Source organism: Pristiophorus japonicus, chromosome 11 (assembly GCF_044704955.1).
Source record: "Pristiophorus japonicus isolate sPriJap1 chromosome 11, sPriJap1.hap1, whole genome shotgun sequence".
In the NCBI taxonomy this organism is placed as follows: domain Eukaryota; kingdom Metazoa; phylum Chordata; class Chondrichthyes; family Pristiophoridae; genus Pristiophorus; species Pristiophorus japonicus.
The window spans coordinates 77,943,073-77,967,739 of record NC_091987.1 but is presented as its reverse complement, the minus strand read 5'-3'; the positions used below and the strand labels follow the sequence as shown (position 1 = coordinate 77,967,739).

General features: G+C 41.1%; 2 protein-coding genes across 3 annotated transcripts in view; one reads left to right on the top strand and one right to left on the bottom strand.

Annotated features, from left to right (window-relative positions):
* Positions 1-2,833, top strand: part of LOC139276104 (protein maelstrom homolog) — a 30,607-nt gene extending 27,774 nt beyond the window's left edge. For both annotated transcript variants that reach the window (XM_070893591.1, XM_070893590.1), the window contains exons 11-12: positions 1,282-1,360; positions 2,255-2,833. In XM_070893591.1, coding sequence (XP_070749692.1) covers positions 1,282-1,360; positions 2,255-2,382 — 207 coding nt within the window. In that variant the 3' untranslated portion in view covers positions 2,383-2,833. The remainder of the gene's footprint in view (positions 1-1,281; positions 1,361-2,254) is intronic.
* Positions 2,834-6,626: 3,793 nt separating this feature from the next.
* Positions 6,627-24,667, bottom strand: part of LOC139275772 (cell surface A33 antigen-like) — a 43,371-nt gene continuing 25,330 nt past the window's right edge. Inside the window, exons 4-7 of the mRNA XM_070892971.1 lie at positions 21,377-21,541; positions 14,489-14,605; positions 12,869-12,998; positions 6,627-9,493 (exon numbers count right to left, since the gene is read on the bottom strand). Coding sequence (XP_070749072.1) covers positions 9,286-9,493; positions 12,869-12,998; positions 14,489-14,605; positions 21,377-21,541 — 620 coding nt within the window. The 3' untranslated portion in view covers positions 6,627-9,285. The remainder of the gene's footprint in view (positions 9,494-12,868; positions 12,999-14,488; positions 14,606-21,376; positions 21,542-24,667) is intronic.

Below are 24,667 nucleotides of genomic sequence, written 5' to 3'. Positions count from 1 at the left end.
GAACTGGCCATAATTCTCATCCAGAGACCATAGGGATGTCTTTTGAGAGAAATGAAGTTTACACACTCAGTGGCTCTTCTAAGATGGGTGCTCGAGGATGAGGGATGTCCTGCTATTGAATACCTAATGCGGGCTTGTTTGATTAAAAAAAATTCACTTGTGTCTCATGTGGTTAAGAACACAAGAAATAGGAGCAGGAATAGGCCATTCGGCCTCGAGCCTGCTCCATCATTCAGTAAGATCATGGCTGATCTACCTCAACTTCACTTTCCTGTACTATCTCACCAGCCTTTCATTCCCTTAATATCCAAAAATCTATTAATCGTTGTTGAATATAGTCAAATAACTGAGCCTCCACAGCCCTCTGGGGTAGAGAATTCCAAAGAATCACAACCCTCTGAGTGAAGAAATTTCTCCTCATCTCAATCCTAGATGGCTGACCCCTTATTCTGAGACTGTGACCCCTGGTTCTCGACTCCCCAGATAGGGGAAGCATCCTCCCTGCATCTACCCTGTTGAGTCCTGTAAAAGGTTTATATGTTTCCATGAGATCACCCTTCATTTGCTATTACTGGCATTCAATCCTAAGTCTACCACCATCAGCCTCTCAGCCGTATAAAAATAATTTTACAAAGAGAATTCCCATGTATCTGGGAGTCAGCATTTTTCAAGTATATTGCAGTACACTTTGAGTTGAAAATATACAGACTTTTCATTGTATGTTAAGTGTTAAAGGAATTTTCCAGATATGTCTAAAATTAAAATAAACCTGTCTGGAAGATTGCTGGCACAATTAATTAAAAAAAAATGGTTCTCCACATCTTCAGATCTATTAAACAATCACCATGATGGCTCACTGGATAAACACACCGGATGTAGTAATGCAGCCCAGAAAGGTTCCAGATACAATCCTTGATCTAAGTTGAGTTAGCAGATATTTGCTGGATTGATATTATGAATACTAAAGGAGGTAATCAACCAGGATTTCCTACATCTCCCCAGTGGAAAATACAAGCGAGCTTTTGCTAAAGATGGGATTGGGCTCAATTGTGATGTCTCCCATGCCAATCCTTCTGTAGGTTCTCATGCCAAGAACAACTAATTAGGTGAGATTACAGATACAAGCACCTGTGGCCCAGAGTATTGGTGAGAAACAGGATGATAATTTAGGAGGGGGAGATTACCCTATGTAAGCTGTCAGAAAGGAATTTTAAATGAGAATCATTTTGGGGGAAAAAAAATGGCAGAATTGAACACACAATTTTCTGATCTTTTTAAAAGCAATCAAAACCTGCTGAGAATAATATGACCAGCCGATATTTCCATTCACCCATTGAAGCTACGGCTTCTAGCATCTATGGTAAGCAGAAATTAGTTTTCCTGAATACCTGTTACTGCTTTAATTATCTTAAACTTCAATTTAGTGTGAAGAATGTATGGGATTTACGGTATACTCATATTGACTAATAGAATTGTTCCCATTAGACCTCGGTGGACACTTCTAAAATTGCATTTTTACTCACTTCAATAAACAAAATCTCTGGCCATTAGTAGCAATTCCTTACTAAAATAAAATGTTTTAAGATTCTACTGCTTCCAATATGCTGTAAACTATTGGTTGAATGTTATGGCCACCAGACATTTTGGGATTGGCTAATTGGTTGTGAATGGCTTTTTCAGCTATGACATAGCTCTGGACTTCAGAAAATTATAGCCATTGATTCAAGTGAGTTATAAATGCTGTTAAATGGATTTTGTGGTGAGCTAAATGGCTGAATTGCCTTCTTCATCTTCATGGACCGCTGAATGTTCAACAAATTAATTTTAGGAGAGGAGCAATGCTGAAACCTTAAATCATGAAATATATGTTTATAATTAAATTTTTTGAAATGACTATGTACAGGTATTACTTTGAAAGAATCAACTTGGTAGAGTTCTAGAAATGATCAAAAGAAAGTTCACAATTGATTCCAGTAACTCGACCAAAACCATTGAAAGTATATGATTCGTCCAGTGTATAGGTAAATGCGCTCCAATGCCCAGAAACTTGTAAATGATTTTTACTAAATTATGTATAGTAATGGAATTGCATGTTTAATTTCCATAATGGTGAACCAACTTGTTTTAAAAACAGATTAGGTAGGGGCCAGTGATGTCAGTAATTAGTTTTGCTTTCATAAATCATTGGTGCATTAAAATGTATTCTATATTGAACTGAATGTGTCTTACCCTCTACCTTTTTTGTATACCATAGATAAAAGTTGTGTTTCAGCGTCCAATTTGAGGGGTTACTCTATTGCAGCACAGTTTGGGAGAGGAAGAGGTGCTCTGGCTGCATGGCTGAATTTCCCAACCCGCCCACTACCAGGATTTCAGCAATAGTTGCATTTAACAATTTTCAAGACTTGTTATAAAGAAAAACACTTAATATAGTTGGTTCTAACTTAATGTTTGAGGCTAATAATTTTGTGCATAAGTAATGCATCAGATGTAATGCCCCAATATCACAATATAAAACTTGGTAACGAACTGTTTCAGGGATTGCATTTGCAATGATTACAATTGCATGATTGTAACAAGTTAAGATCCCAATTTTTGGGGGGGGAGGTGGGGGGGTACATTTAAAACAAGATCAATCTTAATAGAAAAATAGATGAGTCTGACATGTGATTTGATATTGAGAATGTATATTAAAAATTCATGTTCTTTAACTAAAAATGTGGCAATTTGCTGGAAAAATACTAAATTCCTCAGTATGTTCATTGTGTTCTGAATGATTGTTCCTGAAATTATTGGTTAAACTTGTTAAATAAAAAATATTTTGAGCTTGTGATTGTGATACAATAATTTTGTACAGATGAGAAGTTTGGAAAATGTTTTTTTTTAAAAGCAAACCGCAGTGCTAAATATTAGTGAACGCTAAATTGAGTTTGCATGTTTATTAAATGAAGTAGGTTGGGCCAGCTAGCCAGAGACAACAAGGTATGTGAAGAAAGTACCCTTTATCTTTATTTTGTAAACAGATACTTTAAAAATTTGAAAATAGAATACTTTGTGTCGTCTTCCTGTTGCAAAATGATTTGAGCTTTATCATTTCTCACACACAATTGAATACTGAAGCTTTTCAAAGACAAAAACTAATTATTGTAGGCAGCTGTGGTTGGTTTATACTTTCAGATCAAAAAGTCTAATCTATAGAGAAAATAAGGGAAGGGAATTTTGGAATGTTTGAGCAAAAATATTTCAGGCAAACTATTATTGACAACCCTAATGCTGCAGAACTCAATCCCAGTTCTACCAAACTCGAGGATCACCCCTCTCTCGCTACCAAAGTCCACAATCTTACCAGCAGTGGTAAATCCCATGACATCCTCTGCTCCCCAACGTGCCTAAACTAGAAGGGTGAATATTCGAGGTCTTTTCCACTCATTTGCCATAATTTCAGCAGAAACCCATGGTAAACAGCATTGCCCTTGTTTTTCTGGGGTTTTCGTGGCTATTCTACCAAAGTTAGTGGCTGGGTGAGGATAACTCGTACCCCTCCACTTGCCTCCAATATGTTATATTGCTGTGTACCCTGGGTTTTTTTTTAGATTAAATTGAGTACACACTTAAAGCTACATATGACATTTGAGGCCATCGATTCATAGAAAATGGATAGACTAGAATTGAATCCTGAAAATACAATTTAAAAAAAAAAATCTTGTAAAAATACAACTTGACTTAAGTCCCTCTAATCACAGTGAGCCAGAGGATTTGCTGTTCTATAGCAATAGTGGCATATCACTGCTGTTATAAAACAGCAAGTCGTGTGGTTTCCCTCCCAAATTTGATTTGAGATGTTGCCATAAATCACGAGCCTAATAGTATCAAGAGTTCAGGTCAGGTTATAGCCTTTCACTCAAGTATTGTTTAAGGTTTTATTAAATCAAAAATAAACCTCATGGTTTATATGGAGGCTTTGGTTTTACTGGGGTTGGTTAGTCATCTGCAATCAGTGCCAACTGCAATTTAGTGGACTCGAGCTCTCAGCAGGGTATTGCAACCTTTTGTGAGCTAATTTTTTTTTAAACTGCCATTACCTTATTGGCAGAAGAGCTATAAACTTTTTGCAAGATTATTAACTGTATAATGTGATCTAATTTAAAGGTTTGAATCTACCTCAAATCCCTTATATTAAGTGAGGCATGCTAATTGACTCATCTGATTTTTTTTTTTCCAATCAAATCCACAATTTAAAAAAAAATCTAAACATTTGCCTTCATTCAGGAGCAATGAAGAAAGTAACAAATCAAATTACTCAATTTTTTTCCAAGAACTTTGTGTGGCCATATTGGTTCCTAACCTGGGTCGCTGTAGTTACAAGCAATAGTTTTTATAATGTGCAAAAAAACATACTTGAGAATCTAATGTTGGTCATCTGCGCAGTTAGGTCATTCCCGTTTCCTCTCTCTTTTTCCTCTCTCTTTCTCCCTGCCGCCCCCCCCCCCCCCCCCCCACCTCCTCCAAGTCAGAGATATGCCCTGGAGCCTGAGTCAAGTTTTTTTTTGTTCCTCGTGGTATCTCCTTTGTTCAACTGGACCATCCCTTCCACTATTTTACAGCGCCCATATTATGCAACTTCGGTGTCAGCCCTTTGGTGGGCCCTTGTATTGTAATTACTTAATTATCTCCACACATTTGCTGAGAAGAGGAAACGGTTTACATCATCGTCTAGCATGGGGACCAGGAAAGGGCGCGTGGGGGTGCAGTAGTGGAGAAAAGAGGCAGTGTTATCTTTGCATTTCAGGAAGATGGCGTAGCGAGAAGTTTTGACAGGAGAGCAGGGCTCGATTGTGTTAGATGTGCTCTAGCCAGATCTGGCGATGACTAGCTAAACCAGTTGTGTGCCATATAGATTCAAGTCTGCACCTCTTGGTCTTAAGGGAGCGAAGATGGGGGGTTGTACCAGCGTGGGAGAAAGTAAGGGTTTTACTGGGGACTAGGGCATCAATGGTGGAGGAGGTGAAAAAGATTTAGTTGATCAATGGCTGCAGAAATATAGCCAATGGACTCGGGCTACACAGTTGGGAGTTTGAAAATGCTTTTGTAAGTGAGCTGGGGGAGTTTTTTGTTTCAGGGGCATATGCAGAAGGATTGAGTTTGGATGCAAGAAGGGGGATTTGTGGCAAGTGATGAAAGGAAGTTAAATTATCTTGTGATTGAGACGAGAACAGAGGCCACATGAGATGGCAAGGACGGGGGCGGGGGGTGGTGATGGACTTGAATATGGATAGGAAGGTTTATATGGCGAAGCGGGTGGGGGCAGTGAACTCGAGAAGGCAAGGTGAGTTCAGATTGCAGTTGAAATTACCAAGGATGAAGAGTGGCTCAGTATAGAGACAGAGAGGACAGAATGAGAATGGATGGCAGAGAATGATACAAAACAGAAGGTACCAGAGGAGTAGGGGGAGAGACCATGGCGAGGTGCAGTGATTGCCCAAACTGTTAAGTGGTCCAAAGTATAAACAGGCGGGGAGGCTTCAGTAAAAGGCAAGTTGTCACAAGTGAGCCATGTTTCCTTCAAGGCTATGATGTCAATGCAGTCATCCACAATAAGGTTATGGATGGCACAGGCCTTGTTCACAAGTGGCATTCTGGAGGGAAATGTGTCAGCAATAGGATGGGTGGAGAGGCAAATGAGAAAGAGTTTGCCAAGATTAGCCTCCCATGGGCATGCTAGGTGGTAAGGTCAGTGAGTGGAAGATGGGGCTATTGTGGTCGTAAGCAGGCAGCGAAGATTGCCTTGATGGGCCCTTCGGAGAATACCGAAAGGCACAGGACTAGGATACAAGGGGGCTTGAAGTTATGCTACTGCTATACAAAGCTCCGGTTAGACCACATCTGAAGTACTGGGAGTAGTTCTGAGCATCACACCTTAAGAAGGATATATTAGCTTTGAAGGGAGTGCAGCGTGGGTTTGCATAGGAGGAGAGATTACACAAACTAGGGTTGTATTCCCAGAATTTAGAAGGCTAAGGGAACAGATGGGGTAGATAGAGAGAAATTATTTCTGCTGGTCAGGATGTCTAGGACTAGGAGGTATAGTCTAAAAATTAGATCCAAACCTTTCATAATGAAATTAGGATACACTACACATTAAGGGTGGTAGAAATTTGGAACTCTTTCGCAAACAGCAATTGATGCAAGATCAATTAATTTTAAATCTGAGATTGGTTAACATATCTATCAAAGGTATTACGGGATATGGGACACAAGTAGGTATATGGAGTTAGGTCGCAGATCAGCCATAATCTCATTGAATAGCAGAACAGGCTCAAGGGGCTAAATGGCCACCACCTGTTCCTATGACGTAGTCTCCACCATCTTCAAGTCACAACTTCGATGGAATACTCATCACTTGACCAGATGGGTGTAACTGCAACAAAATCTGAGTCAATCAGAATTTCAGGGGCATGATTGAATGAGACTTCAGTTCAGTCCTGATTAGGCTTATAATAGGAGACAGTTATACACTACTGGCCTTAATGGGACCTGAAAATTTCAGCATTTTGCCATTACAAATTAAAACAAAACCAAATGCCTTAAAATGAACAGTCTATAAAACATTTATTAAAAGACCTTTATACATTGCAGTCAATACAATTAAGGCAAAAGTTGAACCTACATGCATCTTATAAATGCATTACATTTTAAAACACTGAAAATGTGAAAGTACTTTGGAACATGAACTGTTTTATTGGCACAAATGATCAATTTGTGAACTCATTTTTGAAAGCAAAGGATAATTTCCAAATTCAGTACTTGTTAATGAGTGATTTCATACTTGATTTCTTCCACCAGATTAGTAGAATATACAGCATATTTGTAAAAGTTCAAACTTCAGTTTTAACAATTATTGAAGTATTACTGTACCCCCAAATGATGGTTGCAAATATTGAAGTTAAGAATGGCAATTCCCAATTGTCCACATTTAGCACAAACCACACCTTGGATAACATTAACAGGTCTCTTCAAATCACTATATTCATTTCCTTATTCAATGATTACGATGTCATAGTTGTACAGCATTTAAGAGCTAAACACACAAAATGTACAACTCAAATTCAAAGTTCAGCAGCAATTAACAAAAAAGAAATTTTCAAAACTGCCACTGGAATTTATTGTGACTTATTTTACTCGATCACAATAGGCTTGTGAAACTGGTAAACTGCATGAAGGCATTTTATCCAAGACCCTTTTAATAGACAAATTCTTTACAATTGTTATACAAATTGTTATTTATAGCAAAATGTTTTTAGAATGGTAGCAAACTTATCACTATGCATGCATTACATCTCAATATTAAAAAGTTCCTTATTCTACTAACCATAACAGAATAGCAGAAAATTATATTTCATTAGTGCTGGTAAGCAGATCAAACCAATTTCAATTAAATTTTTTTTAAAGAAAACTATAAAGTATATCATACAGAATACAAACTCATCAATAGAAACAGAACCTCAGTTGGAACTTCTGCTTTCACACCTTTGACAAGATGGTCAAGCTTCACTCATGGTTTATGAGATGAGAGCCTCTCCATTCAATTACTCCCCAATTTCTCAATACTACCTATTAATATAACCTTATGACTCATGATTAATGTGTATACGCAAGTTAAACAGGTAATCCTTACCAATGCAATTAAAATAAAGTTCCCATTAAATACCTCTTTCAAAGGCACAATGACAAATGGCCTCCTGTGCTGCATGATTCCATAATTCTACTCTATAATACCAATGTTTGGGTAAAAATCCAATAGTTTCTTCTTCTAAACATGCCCAGAAACATGATAGCTTGCTGTGCTATCAGAGTAGTGACGTGGCATCACAATTGTGGTATTTACAACTGTCAAAAATACATCAGTTTGAAAATATCACGTGTGGATTCTTATAGCACGAGAATGTAAGAATGGGAAGAAGTTAGTTTATCAATCTCACTGATTCATTCAGATCATTTTTCACAAACACATTGACCACTCCAAACCTATATTCCCTTTAAGCTACAGGCCATACGTTTTACTAGCTGAACACAGTGTAGCACAATAGGGGCCCAAAACATCACGCCAGTATTCCTCCCCACCTCCATCTTAAGAATTGCAGAAGTGATTGGCTAGGACATAGGAAAAATAAGATTATAGCAAATATTTTTTGGGATCGGCCTGGAATTTCTGGTAAGCTGCTTTAGTGTTACCTACAACTTGGTCTGCATGGTAGTTAAGAGGATTGTTATGACAGCAATGAAGATATAACCCAAGTCAACAATACCATAATTAGTTGAGAAAAAAAATGACTGGTTACCAAATATTTTCTCTAGTTATTTCTCTTTCATAGAATAGTATAGCACATAATGAGGCCATTCAGCCAATCAAGTCTGTGCCAGCTCTTTTGAAGAGTAATTTGGTTAGTCCCACTCCTCAGCTCTTTCCCCATATCCCTGCAAATATTTGTCATCTAATTACCTCTTGAAAGCTACTTTGAATTCATTTTCACCAACCTATCAGACAGTGCATTCCAAATCCTAACTACTCATTACATTAAAAAGTTTTTTCTCATATCGCCTCTGGTTCTTTTGCCAATAACTTTAAATCTGTGCCCTTCGATTATCGACCCTTCAGTCACTGGAAACAGTTTCTCTTTATTTACTCTTATCTAAGTCCTTCGTGATTTTAAACACCTCTATCAAATCTGCTCTGCTTTCATTTAACAAAATAATCTCTGAAGCATTTCTCTGATGAGCCCTGTGATTTTCCCCATATGATTATGTAAAAAGAGAAGCAGACATATTCCAATTACAATCAGACCACTGTTTAAAAAAGCCATGTTCCAGATTAAGGGATGTTGACTATCTTTGATTTTGTTACAGGATATTCTAAGTTATTTGACTAAAACTATGCAATTGCCCACATTTGAACAATTTTTTTTATTTTAAAGCAACAGAATTACTTTCCTGTAAAACAATAGTACCAGAATAAAAAGCCGCAAAATACTACTGCTGGATTTGAAATAGTGAAAATGATACTTAGATTTTCCACTTTTGAGGTAACTGAAATCCAAAGAGATACTTGGAAGATGACATCAAAAACTATAGAAAAAGTGCATTTTAAAAAAATGAACCTTTTGTTTACTTGTACATATAGTATAATTATATGAAACCATCACACTAGCTCACTATTTCATTTTGTAATTTCAAGACCCAAATTATTTCACCCATTGAACTAAAGCTACTATTAGAGAACAGCTCTTTTTACACATCATAATTCTCTGGCACATTTTTTGGTTTATTCGGAGGTGCCAATGGAGCTTTTGCAGTAGAATTGCGAGCGTACTCGCCATCATTCTCGTGAGGAACTTCATCATAGTAGGCCCCCCGATAATCACGCTTTTCAGAATCTCGCCCTGGTAACTCTTCTTCATCCTCCTCCTCTTCGCCTTCCCTCCTGTACTGTGGATCCCTGTAAAACACAGCAACAGCATTAACCTCTTTAACATAAGGAAAATGTGGAACATGAAAAGTTTATTTGTTCATCGAGTTCGCTCCTTTTTTGTTTTGGCAAACTCCATATCTCCTGAGGCGGTAGATATTAAGAGCCAGTTTGGGACTTCAGGTGACATCACCAACTGTACACCAGTAGGAAGAGAAAACGGTGTAAACAAAATACCCCAAACCAACCAAACTGAGGCAGAGGAAAAAACTGCAGCAAAAGCAGGGAGCTGACCCATTTCCAGTACAGAACTCCCTGGTAGGAATGAACTCCATAACAGATAACCCTAGCCTCAACAGTATACTGATACTTCAGTTCTGCAGGAGTAGGCATACTTTTTTTAGTAGCAAAATCTTGACACTCTGTTGCAAATGTATATTATACCTATTTTTTTAATCCCGCATTTGAGCGCAGCTCGCTTACGCAACAGGTAATACTTGATGATAAAGCTAAAAAATCAATCTAATTCATCAGTTTGGGAAACATTTTACAATCAGCATTCAGCTACTCTTGCCAACTCTGGTTAGACATATTCCCGGAGATTTCATCACAAGATTCCTACCTCCAACCATCCTGCCCTTTATTACCATCTCTCTTTTTTTTTTATAACTCAGGAACAAAAGTGTTTGAAGAAAATGGGAACAATACACAATTTATTTTAATGCCCCGATGATTTTTCTCCCAGGTTGCTTGCAGCAGTACCCAAGAGATTTAATTCTTAATTCCTGGAGCCTCCAGGACAATCCTTTAGGGTTGGCAACCCGACATGTCCTTCTAACTAAGGATACTGGAAAATCGGAAAGAAATTGATCCCGCTCTCTTTCACACATTTCTATTTCATTTTACTTCTCCACTTCAGTTTGTATCTCTGTCTCCTTTCATAGAAAACCAGTGAGTCAGGCAGTTAAAGAAGAGCAAAAGCGAAGAGGCAAGGACAAAGCCAGAAAATGCTGGAAAATTCTCAGCAGGTCAGACAGCATCTGTGGAGAGAGAAACTGAGTTAATCTTTCAGGCCAATGACCTTTTTTATTTCAGATTTCCTGCATCTACAGTATTTTGCTTTTGATTGAGAACAAGGAGTTGTGGGAGGTATATGGCTGGGGACACTTGTAGCACTGAGAGACACACTCCGGCTAAAATTTGCTCGGTTCAAAATTATATGGGAACCTGAAAATAAATCAAACACGCATTGGGAGAGGGGCTTGCCATGAATTAACTAAATCGCAGCCAATCAGAAACAACCCAGCCATCCAGTGCCTCACATCAGTATTATTCAAGTTCAGTTTGTTTATTTTTGAAACGCTTTCACCACTTCTCTAATGCGTAAAAAAGGATTTGCAACTGGATGCCCACCATTGTGGTTATGCCATCCTTGGGATGAGATGTTAAACATAAAAACAGATAGCAAGAGTTTCTATAGGTATATAAAAAGGAAAATGGTGGCTGAAGTAAATGTTGGTCCCTTAGAGGACGAGATCGGGGAATTAGTAATGGGGAACATGGAGATGGCAGAAACTCTGAACAAATATTTTGTATCAGTCTTTACGGTAGAGGACATTAACAATATTCCACAGTGGATAGTCAAAGGGCTATAGGGGGAGGGGGGGTTGGGGAGGAACGTAACACAATCACAATCACAATCACTAAGGAGGTGGTACTCAGTAAGATAATGGAACTAAAGGCAGATAAATCCCCTGAACCTGATGGCTTTCATCCGAGGGTCTTAAGAGAAGTAGCGGCAGGGATTGTGGATGCATTGCTTGTAATTTACCAAAATTCCCTGGATTCTGGGGAGGTCCCAGTAGATTGGAAAACTGTAAATGTAATGCCCCTATTTTAAAAAGGAGGCAGACAAAAAGCAGGAAACTATAGACCAGTTAACCTAACATCTGTGGTTGGGAAAATGTTGGAGTCCATTATAAAAGAAGCAGTAGAAGGACATTTGGATAAGCAAAATTCGGTCAGGCAGAGTCAGCATGGATTTATGAAGGGGAAGTCATGTTTGACAAATTTGCTGGAGTTCTTTGAGGATGTAACGTACAGGGTGGATAAAGGGGAACCAGTGGATGTGGTGTATTTAGACTTCCAGAAGGCATTTGACAAGTTGCCACATAAAAGGTTACTGCACAAGATAAAAGTTCACGGGGTTGGGGATAATATATTAGCATGGATAGAGGATTGGCTAACTAACAGAAAACAGAGAGACGGGATAAATGGTTAATTCTCTGGTTGGCAACCAGTAACTAGTGGGGTGCCGCAGGGATCCCAACTATTTACAATCTATATTAACGACTTGGAAGAAGGGACTGAGTGTAAAGTAGCCAAGTTTGCTGACGATACAAAGATGGGAGGCAAAGCAATGTGTGAGGAGGACACAAAAAATCTGCAAAAGGACATAGACAGGCTAAGTGAGTGGACAAAAATTTGGCAAATGGAGTATAATGTTGGAAAGTGAGGTCATGCACTTTGGCAGAAAAAAAATCAAAGAGCAAATTATTGTTTAAATGGAGAAAGATTGCAAAGTGCCACAGTACAGCGGGACCTGGGGTACTTGTGCATGAAACACAAAAGGATAGTATGCAGGTACAGCAAGTGATCAGGAAGGCCAATAGTATCTTGGCGTTTATTGCAAAGGGGATGGAGTATAAAAGCAGGGAAGTCTTACTACAGCTATATAAGGTATTGGTGAGGCCACACTTGGAATACTGCGTGCAGTTTTGGTTTCCATATTTACGAAAGGATATACTTGCTTTGGAGGCAGTTCAGAGAAGGTTCACTAGATTGATTCTGGGGATAAGGTGTTGATTTATGAGGAAAGGTCGAGCAGGTTGGGCCTCTACTCATTGGAATTCAGAAGAATGAGAGGTGATCTTAGCGAAACGTATAAGATGAGGGGCTTGACAAGGTGGATGCAGAGAGGATGTTTCCACTGATGGGAGAGACTAGAACTAGAAGGCACGATCTTAGAATAAGGGGCCGACCATTTAAAACAGAGACGAGAAGAAATTTCTTCTGAGGTTTGTAAATCTGTGGAAATCGCTGCCTCAGAGAGCTGTGGAAGCTGGGACTTTGAATAAATTTGACAGAAATAGACAGTTTCTTAAACGATAAGGGGATAAGGGGTTATGGGGAGCGGGCAGGGAAGTGGAGATGAGTCCATGATCAGATCAGCCATTGTCTTATTGAATGGCGGAGCAGGCTCGAGGGGCCGTATGACCTACTCCTGTTCTTATGTTAAACTGAGGTTCTATTTACCTGTCGAGGCAGATGTTAAAGATTTCATGGCACTATTTCAAGAACAAGCAGTATTACCATTATCGGGCTTCAATTGTAATTTCTACTTACTCCATTTCATAATCTTCAGGTGTTTTTCCATTACCACGACAACAGCAGCAGTAAACAATGATGCCAAGGATTATTAGGCCGCCTATTCCAGCCCCAATAATTCCAGCATAAAAGGCAATGTTCATTGATGCTGAAAAAAAGAAAATAAATTCGTACATAGAACAGTGTTATTTTCCATTAAATACGGTTCGTACAACTGGTATTGATTTCTTTTTTACAATTAGTTATACAAAGACTCCCTCTAAGTTACTATTAACAACACAAGCAACCATGCATTGAGAAAATGACATATGGTCTACCGGGAGAGTTTCTTCCAAAGACCACCCATCAACTCCACCCAACCCATTTCAACTTCTTAGGAAAAGTTCTACCATGTTTTTCCTGGTTCCTCCCAAAGGTAAATGTCCAGAATACTATCCAAACTTAAATCCTACATTATTCCATGTCAACTGGTTCCCTTCCTCGGCATTGCATTTTCAAAGCTGCAACAATTCTGAAATACCATTGGTTCACATAACATTCTATCATCTCTATCGGTGCTTATGCTTACCTCAGATCCCTTTCTAAAAAAATTTCTTTAGCAGCACCTCCCAAACCCACAACCTCTGCCACCTAGAAGGATAAGGCCAGCAGATGTATGGGAATACTATCACCTCAAAGTTCCTCTCCAAGTCACACACCATCCTAACTTGGAAATAGATCGCTGTTCCTTCATCGTCGTGGGTCAAAATCCCAACAGCACTGTGATAGTACCTTCGCCACAAAGACTGCAGCGGTTCAAGGCGGTGGCTCACCATCACCTTCTCAAGGGCAATTAGGATGGGCAATAAATGCTGGGCTTTGCCAGCGACCCCCACATCCCGGGAATGAATAAAAAAAGGATACAGTATGCATGTTAATTCTTGGCAAATCTTGCTTTCCTCCATATTGGTGATCAACAAAGAAATACAAGAGATTTGGAAGCAGAGGAAGCTGATCCCACTCCAGCTCTCATCATCCTCAATTGTTTAACCTCATCGCCCCACACTGCACTTCCCACCTAAATTCTCCACTTTTCTGCCCATCCTTTGAACTGACGGTGAGCAGCGCTTTGGGAAATCTACTAGGATATTTTTTTTTAATTCTAGCAAAGCTTCTACAAATTCAGACAATCAAGCTACTGCATCCATTAACATTACATGCTGTCTGGAATAAGGAATCCGAGCACAAGTCGACATGAGCACTTTGCTGCAGTCCCATTCATCTTATATCCGCAATAACAATGGTGGCTCCACTAGCATGTTACTCCACTTGAAACTATTCTCTATCTCAGCAGAATGCTGGCAATGGGAATGCAACATAACTAATTTGAATTAACTAACAATTAAGACATATTTATTTCTATTAAAGTGATGTAATCTCAGCACATTTTTGAAGAAAAATCTACTTAAAAATACTGATTTACTATGCCACAGTAATTGTCTAGCCCAATAGCTTTGTTTAACATATATATATGAAATAAAAGTCCCAATAAAAATAGAAGTGCTACACTTGATTTTACATTACAATAAGTTCATCACAATTGCATAGCAATTAAAATTAAGTCAAATTAAATTGGCTTTTCTTAGCCATGGTACTTACGCGGCATTACTGCTAAGGTTATGTTACAGGTGGCTGCTCTGATTTTATTTTTCGAGGTGCATATGAAGAAGCCAGAATTATCAGCTGAAATATTTTTTAGTGTGAGCACACCTGGTGCTGAGGAAAAAAATAAGATTTTTTAAAAAGATATAATATGTTAGGGTAGCTTAAGTTGTTATTACTGAACTCAAATTAAAAGGTCTTGGAGTACTTGATGGGCCCCACCAATTAAATTCACCATTCTGGAAAAGTTTTTTAAATTCTCAGAAGGACCAGTGAATGAAACACTACTTGTTAACAAGGTATTCCATCTCATGCAAGGCAGAGAAGAAACATTTGAAAATGTAACTCATCTTACATTGGCAGCTAATAGAAGAACTATGTAATGTTGGTCAGGGAGATGGCTACTGCTTAAAACTACCTTCCTGCCACAGGATTCTGCATTGACACAAATGGAGCTATGAGAAGCCATTGTTGAGTGCTTTTTACCCTCAGAGGGAATTCAGCTTTGAGATGCAATTAGACACGAGGTTTTCTTTCTATAATTATCATTGCGTGAAGTGAGTAAGCAGAGTTTGTTCCTCGAGGGTTTAGTGCTAATGGTAGTTCATAGAAACATAGAAAATAGGTGCAGGCGTAGGCCATTTGACCCTTCGAGCCTGCACTGCCATTCAATGAGTTCAGGTTAACACTATTTACATTCGACACAAAGGGATGGCAGTGCAGGGAACCCTCACGTGTGCTGCAATATTTGAACCATCATGGGCAGAGCATCTGCACCAAGTGTCAGAAAATCAAGTCTCTGTTTCGGAGGACCTCTAAACTTGAGCAATAATTGGCCACACTCCGCATGGTCGGAGAGGATGAAGGATTTCTGGATTGTACTCGCTACGATGTGGTCACCCAAGAGGCAGTGCTGGACAGTTCGGAACACAGGGATAATGTAGAAAGAAAGAATGGGTGACCATCTGAACAGGCAGTAGAGGAAGACAGAATTCACCGGTGCAAGAAGTTCCTGAGTTATTAGAACAGTTCAATAAATACTTAGGGGCCTAAATTGCCCCGCGGCCAATTTGGGGGTGGTAACCTTCTGAGGCCAAGATTTTATCGCCCGGCCAGGAAGTATCGCCCCGGTCAGTGAATTGCACTTTGCGCCCCTGAAACAAGACGGAGCACTGTATCGGGTAGCTGACACTCCAAAACATACCTCCCCTTCATTTAAAGGGGAAGGCCGCTGCGGATTGGGCCACCATGGATAATCTTGACTGGGCCAGTGGCCAGGCACGCAAAGAGGAATGCCGGGCTGTATGTTGGCGAGAGCCGCCATTATCAGGCAGAAAAGTTGGCCGAAAAAAAAATATGGGGGCCCAGGGTGCACACGGCCTCCCTTTTAAGGGTCGCCCTGGATGGGTGTCAGTGCCCCGCGAAGCGGGTGCAGCTATCAGCATGCGCCAGACTCGCGTCCTGTGGAGCAATTTCCCCCGTGGGACGGTGAGGGGTCGGCACGCACGCCGATTGCACGCTGGCAGGCACGGGGCGCCAATCCCGGGGCGCGGCGCTAGCTCCAAATCGCCCTCAAAATCTCATGGGCAATTACGCCCCAGGCGCAACCGCCACCAGCACTGGGCGAAAAGGCAATTTCCCCCTGTTAGCGCCTCCCGGCAGTGCTATCAGGCTGCAAAAAAGAGGCAATTTCGCCTCCTTAGTGTTGTACAATCCGAGGTGAACAGTGACAATATGAGGATGATCCTGAGCAATAATGTGGCATCATGAATCATCGCCTGACAGGATGAAAGGGAGTTAGACTAAAAGAATAGGAGAGTGCGAGTCGTGGAGGATTCTATAGTTTGGGGCAGTTTTTGCAGTCATAACTGGAAATCCCGAGTGGAATGTGGAAATGTGGAAATGGACTGAGACCTTAAACAATTATTTTGCTTCGGTCTTCACAGTGGAATACACAAAAACCATGCCAAAAATTGCTGGTCACGGGAATGTGGGAAGGGAGGACCTTGAGATAATCACTATCACTAGGGGGGTAGTGCTGGACAGGCTAATGGGACTCAAGGTAGACAAGTCCCCGGTCCTGATGAAATGCATCCTAGGGTATTAAAAGAGATGGCGGAAGTTATAGCAGATGCATTCGTTATAATCTACCAAAATTCTCTGGACTCTGGGGAGGTACCAGCGGACTGGAAAGCAGCTAATGTAACGCCTCTGTTTAAAAAAGGGGGCAGACAAAAGGCAGGTAACTATAGGCCGGTTAGTTTAACATCTGTAGTCGGGAAAATACTTGAAGCTATCATTAAGGAAGAAATAGCGGGACATCTAGATAGGAATAGTGCAATCAAGCAGAAACAACATGGATTCATGAAGGGGAAATCATGTTTAACTAATTTACTGGAATTCTTTGAGGATATAACGAGCATGGTGGATAGAGGTGTACCGATGGATGTGGTGTATTTAGATTTCCAAAAGGCATTCGATAAGGTGCCACACAAATGGTTACTGCAGAAGATAAAGATACGCGGAGTCAGAGGAAATGTATTAGCATAGATAGAGAATTGGCTAGCTAACAGAAAGCAGAGAGTCAGGATAAATGGGTCCTTTTCAGGTTGGAATCGGTGGTTAGTGGTGTGCCACAGGGATCGGTGCTGGGACCACAACTGTTTACAATATACATAGATGACCTGGAAGAGGGGACAGAGTTTAGTGTAACAAAATTTGCAGATGACACAAAGATTAGTGGGAAAGCGGGTTGTGTAGAGGACACAGAGAGGCTGCAAAGAGATTTAGATAGGTAAAGCGAATGGGCTAAGGTTTGGCAGATGGAATACAATGTCGGAAAATGTGAGGTCATTCACCTTGGAAAAAAAAACAGTAAAAGGGAATATTATTTGAATGGGGAGAAATTACAACATGCTGCGGTGCAGAGGGATCTGGGGGTCCTTGTGCATGAATCCCAAAAAGTTTGTTTGCAGGTGCAGCAGGTAATCAGGAAGGTGAATGGAATGTTGGCCTTCATTGCGAGAGGGATGGAGTACAAAAGCAGGGAGGTCCTGCTGCAACTGTACAGGGTATTGGTGAGGCCGCACCTGGAGTACTGCGTGCAGTTTTGGTCACATTTCTTAAGGAAGGATATACTAGCTTTGGAGGGGGTACAGAGCCGATTCATTAGGCTGATTCCAGAGATGAGGGGGTTACCTTATGATGATAGATTGAGTAGACTGGGTCTTTACTCGTTGGAGTTCAGAAGGATGAGGGGTGATCTTATAGAAACATTTAAAATAATGAAAGGGATAGACAAGATGAAGGCAGAGAGGTTGTTTTCACTGGTCGGGGAGACTAGAACTAGGGGGCACAGCTTCAAAATACGGGGGAGCAATTTAAAACCGAGTTGAGAAGGAATTTCTTCTCCCAGAGGGTTGTGAATCTATGGAATTCTCTGCCTAAAGAAGCAGTTAAGGCTAGCTCATTGAGTGTATTCAAATCACAGATGGATAGATTTTTAACCAATAAGGGAATTAAGGGTTACGGGGAGCGGCCGGGTAAGTGGAGCTGAGTCCACGGCCAGATCAGCCATGATCTTGTTGAATGGTGGAGCAGGCTCGAGGGGTTAGATGGCCTACTCCTGTTCCTAATTCTTATGTTCTTATGTTCTTATGTTGCCGAAGTGGTGTCTGGGTGAAGGACATCAATGGTGCAGGAGGGAAGGGGCACTCCTGCAAGTTCTATAATGTTATAGCAAAGGGATTTGCATTAATTGAGAATCCATATAGAGTTAAGTATTAGGAAGGGAAATGGTATATTCTTAGTGTGCATTACAGACCACCAAACAGTGAAGATGAGACAGAAGTAAAAATCTGTCTGCAGACAGCTCAAAGAGATATGGAAGAACAGAGCAACAATACAGGGTGATTTTAACTATTTCAAGGCAGACTGGAATAAAGGTAATGCATGTGGTCAAAGTGAAGAATGCATCCAGATCTGCTTCCTGATCAATTTGTTTCTCGTTCAATAAGAGGCACTGCTTGATTTATTTCAGCGAAATGAAGGATAGGATAACAATGAGTAAATAGTATCCACAACATAGTTAGATTTAATGTGAGAATTGAAAGGACAATGAGAAGAGTACTAGACCAGAAAAGCACAAAGCTCAGCAAGATACAAGGGAATCTGCCCTAAATTAACTGGGCAAAAATGTTAGCACAGACTGACAGACCAGCAGTGGGAAATCTTCATATACGAGATGCATAGACTACTAAATAAATATATTCCATCAAAGTATAGTTCCATGAATAAATAGAAAGATTGAAACTAAAATTTAAAAGAGAGGTATATGATAATGTCAGGGCTAACAATGCTGAAAATAATCATGAATACAGAGAGTATAGTGAGGTCATGAAACGGGAGATTAGATAGACTTAAAAGGAATACAAAAATACTAGCAAATAATACAAAAAAGGAAATAGTAAGGGCTTCTTTAATTAAAAAAGATAATTAAAAAAAGAATTTTGGACTAGTGAAGGATGAATGAGATAGTTTAATTATGGACGATGAAGGCACAACAGAGACATTATGCTGTGGGACTGGAGAGCAGCTAATGTAACACCTTTGTTCAAAAGGGAAAGGAGGATAAACTGGATAACCACAGACCAGTTAGTCCACCATCTGTTGTGAGCAAATGCTTAGGGTCCTTAATTCAAAATCAAATTTGTAAACATTTAGAAATGCATGGGTTAATCGAGGACAGCCAGAATGGATGTGTTATAGGTAAATTGTATTTGACAAATGTAACAAAAATTAATACAAGTCATGAAATGTAGAGGTAAAGGGAATGCAGTTAGAGTACTGTGTGCAGTGTTGAGTACTCTATTACAGAAAGGAAGCCAGTGACCAAACAATGGAGATTGACCAAAATGATACGACACACACTAGGCCTTTTCCACAAAAGGAGAGAAAACCAAGAAGAAATGTAAGGTTTTTTTTTAAGGTTATTAAGAGTTTTGTTAGATTTAATAGGGAAAGGCAATTTTCTCTGGATCAGGAACTGGTGATGCAAGGTCATCAATTTAAAATTATCACAGAAAAAGTGAGGAGAAAGGCTACGAGAAATTTATCTACAAAGAGGGTTATTGGAGCATGGAATGCTTTGCATCAGGAAGTGGTTGAATCAGAGACCATTGCTTCTTTTAAGATAAATACTTGAAGCAGAGAAAGGTATAATAAGGCAATTGGGAGACCACAGGGCCTATTTCCATGGGATTAGTTTTGGATTGCTCTACCAAAATGACATGGTGGGATGAATCGTCTATGCATTGCTTATCAAGCTTTGTGAAGGTCCTGAATTTACTTAATTAAAAAAAAACAGTTGCTCAATTCAAACACAGTTCACCAATTTGTCATTTTGAAAGCCATTCTCTCCTTTGTTGCACACAAAAAAAAGATGCTATGCCTCATACACTTTGTCAAAGGCATATCAGGTAACATACTGTTCTGGAGCTTATGATCACTTACACTGTTTATTTCAACGCAAGTCACCTGAAATCAGCCAAACTGGTGCAAAACATTACAGAATTTTAAGAGGAAATTACATTCAGTGCAAATCGAGTTCCCTCGATCTTATGTGCTAGTTTAAAAAGCCACACCCCAAATTAATCACCATTACGAGTTTCTGCGAATTGGGCTTACAAAGATCATCAGCATCATCATAGGTAGTCCCTCGAAATCGAGAAAGACTTGCTTCCACTCTAAATGTGAGTTGTCAGGTGACTGTACAGTCCAATATGGGAATTACAGCCTCTGTCACAGGTGGGACAGACAGTGGGTGAAGGAAGGGGTTGGTGGGGAGTCTGGTTTTCCGCATGCTCCTTCTGCTGTCTGCGTTTGGTTTCTGCATGCTCTCAGCGACGAGATTAGAGGTGCTCAGTGCCCTCCCGGATGCTCTTCCTCCACTTAGGGCGGTCTTGGGCCAGGGATTCCCAGGTGCTGGTGGGAATGTTGCACTTTATCAAGGAGGCTTTGAGGGTATCCTTGAAACATTTCCTCTGCCCACCTGGGGCTCACTTGCTGTGTAGGAGTTCCGAGTAGAGCCCTTGCTTTGGGAGTCTCGTGTCGGGCATGTGGACGATGTGGTCCGCCCAATGGAGCTGGTTGAGTGTGGTCAATGCTTCGATGCTGGGGATGTTAGCCTGATCGAGAACACTGACATTGGTGCATTTATCCTCCTAGTGGATTTGCAGGATCTTGCGGAGGCAGCGCTGGTGGTACTTCTCCAGTGCTTTGAGGTGTCTACTGTATATGGTCCACATCTCTGAGCCATATAAAAGAGGGTGGGTATCACTACTGCCCTATAGACCATAAGTTTGGTGCTAGTTTTGAGGTCCTGGTCTTCAAACGCTCTCTTCCTCAGGTGACCGAATGCTGCGCTGGCACACTGGTGGCAGTGTTGGACCTCGCCATCAATGTTTACCCTTGCTGATAGTCGGTTCCCGAGGTATGGAAAATAGTCCACGTTGTCCAAGGATTTTGTTGACTGGGGGGAGTGGGGGGGAGCAGTGCTGTAATGGCTATCATTATAAAGAACAGTTTTGATAAAGAGCCAAAAGCCAGTTTTTCCGCTAATGGAGAAAAGCCTAATGATTGAAATATTCATAACAGAGACGTGGTCACCTATCACATCAGAAAAGTCAGTTGCAACAAAATGTATCTCATTAATGATACCAGCAGGCAGATCATAACCGGATAAGATAACACTTACAACAAAATCATTGGCGTTGAAATAAGATAGTAAGTTAACATCTGGTTAACAGGGGAAGCTACTTAGGAACATTGATAAAAAAGACAGAACATATCCAAGTTTAGATATCATTTACACCAAGTGTTACGAACCCTGAACGGACGTTGGAGGCAACTGTCTTTGCACATTCTGTCCATTGAAACTCTGCCAAGAGTAGACTGGTTTTGGAGATCCTTCCTCGGAGTGACAGGTCACATTAACAGTTTCTCCAAATTCAGCTTTTCCCTTAATTGCACAAACTGGTGTTGATGGAGCTACTGCAAATCAAATTCAGTACAGATTACTCAGTTGTTTCATTTACCTCGCAAAGCAGTTGCCATGACAAATTTAATAACACTTATACAATATCATAGATGTGAAATTTTCTGAGGCGCATCCGACAACAAACTTGCATATCGGGCCTTGGACACCGTAAAATGTCCCAAGGCATTTCACAGGAGTGTTAGCAGACAAAGTTTGACACCGAGCCACATGAGACATTAAGACAGGTGACCAAAAGCTTGGACAAAGAGATAGGTATTAAGGAGCATCTCAAAGGAGGAGAAAGAGGTGGAGAGATTCAGGGAGGGAATTCCAGTGCTTGGGACCCAGACAGCTAACGGCATGGTCGCTAATGGGGGGCAAAACAAATCGGGGATGCACAAGAGGGCTAAGTTCTTGGAGTTTGTAGGGCTGGAGGAGGTTACAGAGATGGGGAGGGGTGAGGCCATAGAAGGATTTGAACATTATTTGTAAATCTTGGGCAGATTTTACCAAACTGTTACTTTGAACAGGTACAAACTGTATGGGATTTAATTTTGTGTCATTTTTGAGTGTCGTACTAGTTATGATTCATATGCAGCACAGGCGTGACCAACACCAAACAATATATATCTTACTGCACTGGTACTGGAAGGAAACTGCGTTGGTTTGAGGGGGATAGGTGGGGAGGGGGGGGAAAGAAAGAACAAGGGAAGATAAAACACGGGGCTGAATTTTAATGGGGAAGGCAGGTTGGGGGGGGTTGGGGGCGGTGGGAGGCTCTGAGGCGGTCAGGAAACCGGGGGAGGGGGGAGGGGGCGGGGGGAGACAACACCGGTTTCCCACAGGTCCTGATGACTTTAACAGCAGGGCCTGAGTTGACTGAGAAGCCTCTGTTTCCCACCCGCAGCCAACCAAATTGTGATGCTATACAGAGGAGTGAGGGAAGGATCGAGTAGGGGCCAGCTGGGAGGTGGGGTGTGGGAGATTGGTGGCCCTGTGGTGGGGATTGGAGGTCTTGGAGTGGGAGGAGGAAATCGAAGGCCTAGAGGCGGGGGGTGGGGGCGAGGGAGAGGTTGATCGGAGGCCTCATGGGAGGTCTCCGATTGGAGTAGGTGGGCTAGACAGGGACCCTGGATCCTGGGGGGAGGTAGAAAGACACTTACCTGGGTTCAGCAGTCCTCATCTTGCTGCAGCTGCCGGGTTTTTCGAAATGTGTAAAACCCGACCAGCTACAGTTCAACACAAAATGGAGATCAAAGAGGCTTCCAGCCTCATTACATTGGCCTAGAAATCCCAGTCGAGGTCTTCCCGCAGGCAAACGACTGAAAAAGGGAAAAAAGATGCGCACTTACCTGTTGCTGCTGCACCCGTTTGAACTTCCGAGCCTGAGGCCTCTTGTGACTGCGCGTTGCAACGCGTGCATGTGGGGACGTGCGCAGGCCAGGAGCTGGAGACACATGGCTCTGAGCAACCAATCAGGTGTCGTATATTCTCATTCATAGTAATAGGAGTTCCGTAAGTCTGGAACTCCTATTATTATGAATGAGAAACTACCCCATCCGCCACCCCCCCCAAACACCCAAAACACAATAAAAAATAGAAAATATACGACATATTTAGGATTCATTTAAATTAAAATTCTTATAAAAAAAATATTTTCCCGTCTTTTTAAAAAAGTTTTAAAAATTATGCCTTAAAATAAACTTACTGTATTGGGGAGGGTTTTTAAAACAATAAAATGTGTTTTTCTAACTTTATTTTAAAATATTTGTGTGTATTTTTAAACACTTGCACCTGTAAAAGTAGGCTATACGCCTGCTTTTTCAGGCGCAAGATTTTTGAGGACATTTGCTGGGCAAAATATCCGTAAATATTGGAAATCTTGCCCTGCAAATGTCCTCGCTCCCGATCTGCGGATGATCTGTCAAGCCAGAAACTTGACAGATTGGAAAAGTCGGTTTTCAGCGCATGCGCATTGCACGCTGAAAACCGGCTTTTCCGACGCCTTCCTGGGTCCGTAGAAATTTCGTACAGACCCGGAACATTGAAATTTCAGCCCCAATATTTAAATGAACGGCCTGCCTCCTGGCAAGGGATTGGCTGCCCGTCCCACATCTTGCCTCCGTTAAACCGTAAATGGACAGGTTGAAGGCGGGTTCAGGTCAGGATTCTGATTTTTAACACTTTAACAACCCCCAGCCCCAGCCCTCCCAGTTTTTAGGTTAAAATTGCACCACATATTGTTTTTCTTTCCTCTTTTAAAATGGCTAAAAGTAATATTGCTCACAGTACCAGACTGATAAAAACAGAATACACGTAACCTTTGAATGCAATTACCCAGCATCCAATTACCCAGTGAGACCGAGATTATATCATTAGGACAACATTTAATATTTTTAGTATTCTATGATTGAAAATCTTCCGTGCTTCCATGAATGTCTTGTAAGAACTGAAAACATTTGAGACAGACATGATTGCAGAATCACAAACCTGGCACTTAGTTGCACAAAACATTAAGCATCAGAACTTTTGGCTAGAAATATAGGCCTAGAATTGGGGCCACGACCAGGTACACCACACCTAAATGGAGAGCCAATATCGGGAGAGTCTCAGACCTCATTTTAATGTTGCCGGCGAAACGTGAAGGTCCAACCAATGAAAAGGAGCCCAAGTTTGTGCCGCGGCAAGTGTTGTAGCAGCCCTCAGGCAAGTGTTGGGATTGGGGCTCACTTGGGGGCAGGAACAGAGAGAAAATCTGCATAGGGAGCAGCAACGATGTTGGGGGGTGGGGGGTGGGGGGGGAATTGGATAGCGGTGATCAGTTCCTTTAACATGGGGTTAACATTGAGCACTCCTGCTCCTTCTAGTTCCAGATTCAGTTAAGTTATTTACCTTCTTTACTTATCCTTATTTTCAAATCCCTCCATGGCCTCTACACTCCCTATCTCTGTAATTTCCTTCAGCCCCACAACCCCTCCCCCCCCCCCCGGGAAGTCTGCGCTCCTCTAATTCTGCCCTCCTGTGCATCCCTGATTATAATCGCTCAACCATTGGTGGCCGTGCCTTCTGTTGCCTAGGCCCCAAACTCTGGAACTCCCTGCCTAACTCTCTCTGTCTCTTTCCTCCTTCAAGACGCTCCT